The sequence below is a fragment of the Anopheles darlingi genome, chromosome 3, assembly GCF_943734745.1.
Source record: "Anopheles darlingi chromosome 3, idAnoDarlMG_H_01, whole genome shotgun sequence".
Classification (NCBI taxonomy): Eukaryota; Metazoa; Arthropoda; class Insecta; order Diptera; family Culicidae; genus Anopheles; species Anopheles darlingi.
The window spans coordinates 59,393,866-59,402,041 of record NC_064875.1 but is presented as its reverse complement, the minus strand read 5'-3'; the positions used below and the strand labels follow the sequence as shown (position 1 = coordinate 59,402,041).

The 8,176-nt window shown below is 50.6% G+C and overlaps 5 protein-coding genes across 8 annotated transcripts in view; 1 reads left to right on the top strand and 4 right to left on the bottom strand.

The window, feature by feature from the left end:
* Positions 1-8,176, bottom strand: part of LOC125956665 (putative uncharacterized protein DDB_G0268364) — a 45,596-nt gene that overhangs the window by 20,886 nt on the left and 16,534 nt on the right. The window lies entirely within an intron of this gene.
* LOC125956667 (uncharacterized) lies at positions 815-2,250 on the bottom strand. Its single transcript, XM_049688749.1, has 4 exons — positions 2,083-2,250; positions 1,902-1,993; positions 1,673-1,817; positions 815-1,570 (listed from the first exon to the last, which is right to left on the bottom strand). Exons 1-4 carry the CDS (start codon positions 2,216-2,218, stop codon positions 1,413-1,415), a joined length of 531 nt encoding a protein of 176 aa, XP_049544706.1. The 5' UTR covers positions 2,219-2,250; the 3' UTR covers positions 815-1,412.
* LOC125956671 (uncharacterized) lies at positions 2,712-4,199 on the bottom strand. Its single transcript, XM_049688754.1, has 3 exons — positions 3,451-4,199; positions 3,140-3,370; positions 2,712-3,050 (listed from the first exon to the last, which is right to left on the bottom strand). Exons 1-3 carry the CDS (start codon positions 3,578-3,580, stop codon positions 2,899-2,901), a joined length of 513 nt encoding a protein of 170 aa, XP_049544711.1. The 5' UTR covers positions 3,581-4,199; the 3' UTR covers positions 2,712-2,898.
* On the top strand, positions 5,326-6,653 carry LOC125956670 (uncharacterized). Of its 2 annotated transcripts, none has more exons than XM_049688752.1 (4): positions 5,326-5,657; positions 5,713-5,822; positions 5,907-6,048; positions 6,120-6,653. In XM_049688752.1, the coding sequence occupies exons 1-4, from the start codon at positions 5,543-5,545 to the stop codon at positions 6,266-6,268; spliced, it is 516 nt and encodes a 171-aa protein (XP_049544709.1). In that variant the 5' UTR covers positions 5,326-5,542; the 3' UTR covers positions 6,269-6,653. The 2 variants fall into 2 exon arrangements, with proteins under 2 accessions (XP_049544709.1, XP_049544710.1); XM_049688753.1 differs by having other exon boundaries at positions 5,328-5,657; positions 5,731-5,822; positions 6,120-6,651.
* LOC125956668 (uncharacterized) lies at positions 6,692-7,788 on the bottom strand. The gene is made up of 3 exons (XM_049688750.1): positions 7,609-7,788; positions 7,249-7,488; positions 6,692-7,109 (listed from the first exon to the last, which is right to left on the bottom strand). Exons 1-3 carry the CDS (start codon positions 7,739-7,741, stop codon positions 6,955-6,957), a joined length of 528 nt encoding a protein of 175 aa, XP_049544707.1. The 5' UTR covers positions 7,742-7,788; the 3' UTR covers positions 6,692-6,954.

The following is an 8,176-nucleotide window of genomic DNA, read 5'->3' as shown; positions in this document are numbered from 1 at the left end:
TCCAAGACAGCGTCCGGAAGAAAGGAAATCAATTTGCGGAATCGACGAGACGGGATAAACCGGATGGAGAATTGTGTCATCGTGGGTCACCCGTTTATCATTTGATTCCATGCCAAGCCCCACTGACTACGGGGCATCCTTGGGACTCTTATCTGGTGCGACAGGATGAGCGCGCACATGGCTGGGGTTGAAGTTTTTGTCTTATGGTTGTTCATAAGTTTGTGGAGCAAACTTCTGAACTGCTACATCATCTACCTTTTCAATTTTTTTTCGTCATTTGTCCCTTTGTGCAATCAGTTTCGTCTGCAATAATGTTGCAGTTTATTGATTGTTCGGTCATTGTGCTCTGATCTGACCTCTGATTCATGCTCCGTTCACCTTCCATAAGATCATTTTCTTATAAAAAAACAATTCGATCCATTTCCAGGATTCTATACGTGATGGTACACCACTACAGACGAATAAAATTATAGACTGATATTAAGGAATTGAATTTGAATAATTAAAACGTTTAGTTTTCTTTCTCAATAGTTTTCTTAGATTAACACTTGGGTTAACAATATCGATTAACTTGAAGCAATGCTTACGACTTCTTTTAAGATTTTTACCCAGAAACCTTAATAAGTATGGAATCCATACATTGCAATGCACCGGGAAATTATTTTGGTCTTGCTAAGAACGGCCAAAAAAATGGTCGATCGAAAACGCAAACTAGATGCTTTGTGCGTTTCCCATAGAACCGCTTTTAAATCTATTGGTTTTCGGTACGAATTGAATCAATTACACATCAGCCAAAATTTAACTTATACAAATTAATATGTACATAATTTATTCGAGCCCTCTGGCGTATCGCTGCTCATATGAGCCATGTTCTGATTAAGTAATAATCGATTGTAACGAGCCCCTCATTCGTCTTGCGCGCAATAGGTATCGAGTAATTTGAAGTACTTCTGAATTAGACACCTTGACACATTCAAGTCAATCATCTGTCAGCCGAGCATTGGGTGTAACAATGAGCTGCGAATCGAGCTGATTGACGAATACGCTTGTAACTGGAATGTCCACCGGTACCTCTTCTCACCTCATAACACCTTGACGGTCCAAAAGATATTTTCTCTTCGGCGAAACCCCTTCCAGCGGGCGCGTGCCGCGTCATCCGCACACTTATCTATTGATTTTACACAAATCATTATCAGCTACGAAAGGGAGACGGAGTGGTGACAACCGGAGGCTCCCCATTTTTGCTATCTAATGACTGCGGCGTCAAGTTGAAAGGTGCGTTCCGATCCGCTACACCGATAAAAGAACCACACTGCCAAGAAGGCCGGCCGCGAAGGTTATGGTCAGGCTTTGATTTTGGCGTTTCTGTTTGGAGGAAGTATCGTTAACGCTGTCTCGGTGGCATGATGCACCTACTGCACCACGGCTAGTGGATAGATCGGTTTCCTGGTGGTGGTGGTGGTGGAGTACTCTGGTATCACTGTCACTGAGGGAAGATCAGCTGCACGCTGTCGACTCCGGAATAGTCTCCGTAGGATGTAGAGTGTGTAGTAGAAATATACGACGGCCACTGGTTTGAACAGAAAAGAATTTGACAGAAAAAAAAACAAAAAAATCCCAGATTAAGACGATCAGCTCAGATCAGTTGCGGTGACTCCCATAACGAGCTTACCGGCCCACATCACAACATCCTGCCCGTCGCGCAAAAAGCGCTCGTCGGCATCATTGTTCCATGTGCTGATCACGTCCTGTACCGTGACGATCAGCACTTCCAGCGCGAATAAGTAGCCGATCGGTAGTACAAACGCTTCGACCTCCTGTCAATCACACACACACACACAGCATGATAAAAAAAACCATGATTGGCAGCCCACTAGCCCTATAACGTCACGTTTGCGTACCAGATTCAGCCCTTGATAGAGAAAGGCGGCGACGGTGATCCAACTAAGCAGCAGCACACCGGCCACGATAGGATGATCCCGCCGTAACCAACCTGCTGCCAACACAGAAGGAAAGGATCGAAGGGTTCGTAACTGAGTAAAAGCTAGGATAGGAATCTATATTTTTGAGTTGAACGCTTGCCTTGCTGACTCGGATACCCGTACCAGGTTTGGAGTAGCGCCAGCCACTCGACCGTCCGCAGGAACGAAGAGTAACAAACCAGGGCCACTATCAAGTAACCGTTAAATTTGATGAAATGAACAAATTTCGGTTCCATCTTCACTGACTCACGCTCGGCATGGCACTGATACGCAGTGCAAAGGCATTGGCATCGGCCAGAGATAGTGCCCGTGGAACACGTGCACACACACACACACGGCCACGACCACGGGAAACGGAGTCCTGTGTCTTATCGGTTGTTTACATCGCGGGCATCGCATCGAGGTTCATATGCCACGGATCTCTCGAGCGCACACGCGGTACGCTTAGACCTTTAGAGCACTGATCAGCTACAGGGCGGCCGAGGTCCCCCCCAGGCTGGCTGGCTGGCTGGCTGATTGTTCGCAGTACGATGAATAATCACAGTGATTGAAGCTCTCGTTGTTTCTTTTCCCTTGATTTACGTCACACACCGCACCCGTGTGCGAATCGGACTGCGTTCGGACTGCGCAACACAAGATTGTTGCTGGCCGCACACCCAGGCCTTTCGGATCCTTGTGGAGCCGGCGTTGTCTCAGGGACACAACACAACACTCAATCGTCGATCGTCGTCAGATGGTCGCCTCGATCGCGATAAGCGATGAGGATCTTTACTTCATTTCATTCGAATGGTTATTCTCACACAGGAATTACGGCACAGTGCAGCAGCACCCCCGGTGGGGCGGAGTGTGCCCATAAATTAGTCTAACATACTGATCTTAACGGTAGTACGAGTCTTAATGGTTCTAATAACGGCCACTAGCTGTACGAATCATCCGGTTCGTCACCGAAGAAGAACTTGACCGGCAATCGGGTAGCCTGCTGCTCGATATCGTCCTCCTCCTCCTTGTACCGATTGTCGAACACGCGGTACAGGATGACGAGCGTATAACCGACGTACAGGGGCACCACTGTAAAAGGAGGAGGAGGAGGGAGATGATCATAAGGTGTTACTTTGGAGTGTTGGCGAACGATTGCGTCTGCTGACTAGGACACATACGGAGAAAGACGGCCGCTTCGGCGGACAGGAGCAGCTCGCTGATACCCCGGTGCTCCACCTTTCCGATCAGCTGCACCAACAGCAAGCTCCACTCCACCAGGAACATCGTGGCGAACGGGAAGATGGCCTCCTTGCGCTCGCAGATCAACCCCAGCAGAAAGATCATCCCGGCCACGATCCAGGCGATCGAGAAGATCAGCTGTTCGAGCGGTCGCGATCGAAAGAACGCATCTAGAAGGCACAGAGATCGATTTTTTGTTTGTTTGCTTGGATCATTCTCAATCAATCCAGCCATCCCTATGCGCACGTACATGCATTCGCCGAGCGGTTCAGCTGGTCCGCGCTGACAATGCTGGCCACAAAGATGCACCCAAAAAATAGGGCAGCCATGGCGACGGCATACCCGTGGACTTTCACATAACGCCTCAGCGCCCGTTCCATCGTGTGGGCTTCTGATCGATCGTCGTCTTCGTCGTCGTGCAGCAAACCTCTCCCTCTGGCACTTCACTCCACACTTTACACGTTCACGCCGGACTAACGGTTTGTGTCTCGGGCCCCAAACACTGTGGCCGTCTGAGCGACCACCGCGAGACGATGGTTTTTGAACTTTGCGTTTGCCTCGGCCAAGCACTCGTTGCTCACTGCGCCGTTGGTCAACATAACGGCTCACCAGCTCGCCATGCTGCTGCCACTGGTGCTGCTCCTGCTGCTGCTGCTGCTGCTGCAACAACAAGCACGACGGTGACGACGACGAACACGACGACGACGACGACGGCGAGCATCAGCAGCCGGGTTCTGGTGGGCAACTACCAGCCTCTTACCGCCGTTTCCACGAGAGATAATCCCTAGTGCCAGCGCAGGGAACTGAACTAACACCATCACAACACACATCGATGACGGTGCGATGACGGTGATGACGACGGCCGGCCCCGGGATTTCTTGATGGTCTCGCCACGGGTGTAGCGAGAGGTTGCGGTGGTGCGTGCGATCAGGTTGCGCGCCCTGAGAGCGTGCAACGCGCAAGCCCAACAACGCCTTCGCCACCGCCACGCGCTCTCGTGTGCGTGGCCCTCCACTATATACCTGTTCCGAGGTGAAGTGGTCGAACGGGTCGCGATAAGCACGCAACGACGACGACGGCGACGACGACGACGATCGCTAGCGAGCGATACCGATTGGGTGTAAGTGATGCGTATAAGTGGTCGCCAGGAACCGGCAGGGCACGCACGCGGTAATCGCTAGGTGAGATCGTCGCCGATCGGCGTGCCAACAACGCGCGTACGCACTTGCGGCGCCCGATCATCGGGCACACGTTAACAAACACATACACAAGCGCCAGCTGTTGGATGGGTTGGCTCACGCTCGGGCGCGCGCGCGCGCGCGCACAACATACCAAGCGGCCACGTGCATTTCGTGCGTATCCCGTGCTGATACCGCGGTTGATAACGACTACTGCAAGGTGCATTTGATGTTGTGGTTTCATCAATTGGTCACACCTTGCAGGCGGTGACCCCCCTCTACTGTTTCGCGGCAATGGACGTACAGCAGCAGCAATGGTTTGTGTTCTATTTAAAAAATGACGCCGAAAAGATCGCAACACAGTACGTGGGGCCAAGGTTTCGCAACTCCGACCGGTGGTGCCGCATATTCTTATTTTGAAATGTCTCTCATTAAACTGTCGCATGGCGTGTTGATTTGTAAAACCGAAGGAAAACACGCTGCCCGGTGTGACGCGTCATGGCGAACGTCGAGTACGATCATCATGCGATCAACAATATACACAATTCGAGGATCGTGGCGCTGTTTACCAGACCAGACCAGACCAGGGCAGTCACGGAATTGCGTTTGTTGCTGATAAGATTATCTTCTCGGTCTCTGACACTGCGCTAGTCAGTTTCCTGTAATACGCACACCCAGCGATCACTCCGAGGATCGCCTTTCTGAAGGGGGAAAAAAAAAACTCACCACGATCGCGACTCGCTTTGAAACATTTCAACGCGTGTCTCGGATAAGCATTTGAACGTCGTACCGTAAACGTGCACGATCATCAGCGCTGGATGATGAAAATCGCTTCTCTTGGTTTTCAAAACGTTGGCTTAACCGGGTATACTTAAGCCACTTTGATCAGAACGGGGCGCTGATTAGTAAATATTATTGTTCTTTTTGCTCGTCCCGACCTGCGCGATCGTCTCCGCTCCGCTGAACAATGAACTCACGGATGTTGGCCTCTTGAGCGATCGCGCTCGGTAACAATAGCGTACAGGACGAGCAGAAGAGTGATCGGTAGAGAAAGGAATAGATCTTAGTACAGACACACACCCTACGCACCCCACGATCGAGATTAAAAAAAGAAGATCATCTCATCTGCCCTGCCTCTGCTGTGATATCTTGCCGTTTCCCGCGATGGATAAGTATCTGCGATGGTTCATCAAGTACCAGGTCTACACGATCGTGCTGTTCACCACGCTGCTGATCACTTTTGTGACCCCGGCACTGGCATACCGCAATACAGGGAACTGTAAGTATAACCGACCGGTCAGGGGATTGATATTATCGCATGCACTGTGAAAAAGATCGTTTACCACCCACAGTCGAGGACCTGCGGCTGAGCGGTGTTCCAGCGGTACTGTTCGCTAGCTGTTGGTTTGCCGCCACCGTGTTTCTGATCGTCGCCATACACAAGGTAAACCTACTGTAAACGGTTGGTTGTTGCCCCGTACCCGACACTGACTCATGCTAATCGCATTACTTTTGCATCGCTCCGTAGGAAGTGAAGCGCTTTATCTACCCGTACGCCTTCATGCTGGCTCTTGATCTCGTGCTGCTGTTTCTACGCGAGCTCTACCTGGTGGCGATCGGTGAATCTGCGACACATCTTTGGAGCATAAAGCTAATCTTGTTTCTACTGAGTAAGTGAAGGGGGGGTTGCAGCGCATGATCGGCCTTTTTAAAGAATGTTTTCTGATCCTTTTCGCCACAGTTGTACCATACGTTGCCGCCAGTCTCTTTGCCCTTCACCGGCTGTACACGGTGGATCCACTCGTCACGCAGCACAATGAAGGATTTGTGCGCTTCAATCGAGATGAAGCGTCGAACGAACCGCCTTCGGTTCCACAACCGGCCGTCTGATGAGGACACGAGGGCAAGAGTGGAATGAATGAAGGAGGCAACGAAGAAACGAGAAGAGCAATCATGTACGTGCTGGCGCCACGCCTCGCGAATGGTACAGTCATATTTCTCAATGGAGTGAAGAAGGGATCACGCTTCGTTTGCTAAACTAACACACCTGATGGGGAAATCCCGCCAATTTGTGTGCTGTTGGCGGTATACTTCTCAGCGTAGGATGTACGCCACATAATCTAGCCAATTAAGTTTAACTCAGGCTCGCCTTTAACCACAGGAGACACAGAGAGAGAGAGAGAGAATCATCTACACTGCTGAATCAATGTGCTAACAATTTGCAGCGAATGACCTAATAAACTGTATGTTCCGTCGACTGATTTCAATTTGTGGTTTAAATGTTGCTAGCGGACGGCCGCCAGATATTCCTCCGGGAGTCTGGGAATGATTGTGGTTATATGTGTATATTTCACGCTATCAAGTATCAACAGAGTTTGTTGATTGTTCGTAGGCATAGAGTTAACATTGGTACCAGAGAGAGAGAGAGAGAGAGAGAGAGAGCGAAAGAGAGCGAGTGGACGAACTGGGAGTAGTCAACACCAAGCGCACAGGCTTGGTTGATAAGCCCGATTCGAGGAAAGCTAGAGAAGCCCGTTGATGGTGATACGTCGCGTCGAACTGGAAGGGGGGAGGGTTCATGCTTCGACCAGCACCGCCTCGTCACCGACCGCAATCGGATTCGTGATTCCGTTACTGAATCGGGCAAAATTGGTACCCGGTTGGACCTTCGGATCGCTGCTGAACAACCGTGACAGGGCGATCAGCGTCATCATAAGGTAACAGGAAACGTCTGCAAACGCATGAGAACATGAAAAACCGTAATGAAAGAGAGAGAGAGAGAGAGAGAGAGAGAGAGAGAGAAAGAGAGCGAGTGAGGATCGATGGTTCGCTGTGCAGCGCTCTCATCAATCGGCATCATCAACACTTACACAGCACGGCCACGGCCGACGGGATGTTGGTAAACACCATCGAGTACCAGCGCTGCTCGTGCCATATCATGATGACATCACGGATGGCGATCAGGAACAGATCGATCAGGTACATCAGCCCGTACGGAAACAGTAACTGTTTCGATTCCGTGTACACACCGTAGAGGAACGAGACGGCGACCAGGAACCAGATGAGACCGAGCACCACCGGGGCAGCACCCATGAAGCGAAAGTTGTAATCTACGCAAACACCACCACCCGGACACCGGACACCGAGGACGGCATAAAGAATTCGTTAACAAAACGTGACCTGGAGATCTGAGCAACCCGAATTGATCGTCACCATATACGCTAACTTACAGTACTCCATTGGATACCTAATGGATTGAGACTCCTGATGAATGAAGAACGTTATTATCACCGAAAACAGCAGCGTTATCATGCCGATCATGTAACCCTGAAACTTGATGTAAAACCGTAGGTAGCGCTCCATTTTCGTGGCTTATGAAATGCTTAATGCTCCGTGTAATGCTCCGTGACTGTCATGGAAAGACGCAAAAAACCGACTAACGCTCATGATCCACGGTCAACGGGGAAAGCCTGCTGTGGTCCACGTGATAGCGGAACTAGCCGCCTCGTCTCGGAATTGATAAGACAGGCGGGTTGGTTGGGTTCGTGGTATATTCGTCGTCGCTCAACGATTTGCAATCATTGCAATGATGCTGCGCTGCTGTTCTCCCTTTTTGTCGCTGCTCTTGACCGAGTAAGGCCTCCGACCGATCCTCTGCTGATCGGAGAGGGCACACAGCAGCTGTGTATGTGTGCTAGTAGCTACGAGTTCCGTAATCACCCAAACGATGACGACATTGAGCAGCATCCGCCCCGTTAGCAACGTCAACGTTTCATGCGCCTTTGATGGCCGTGCCTG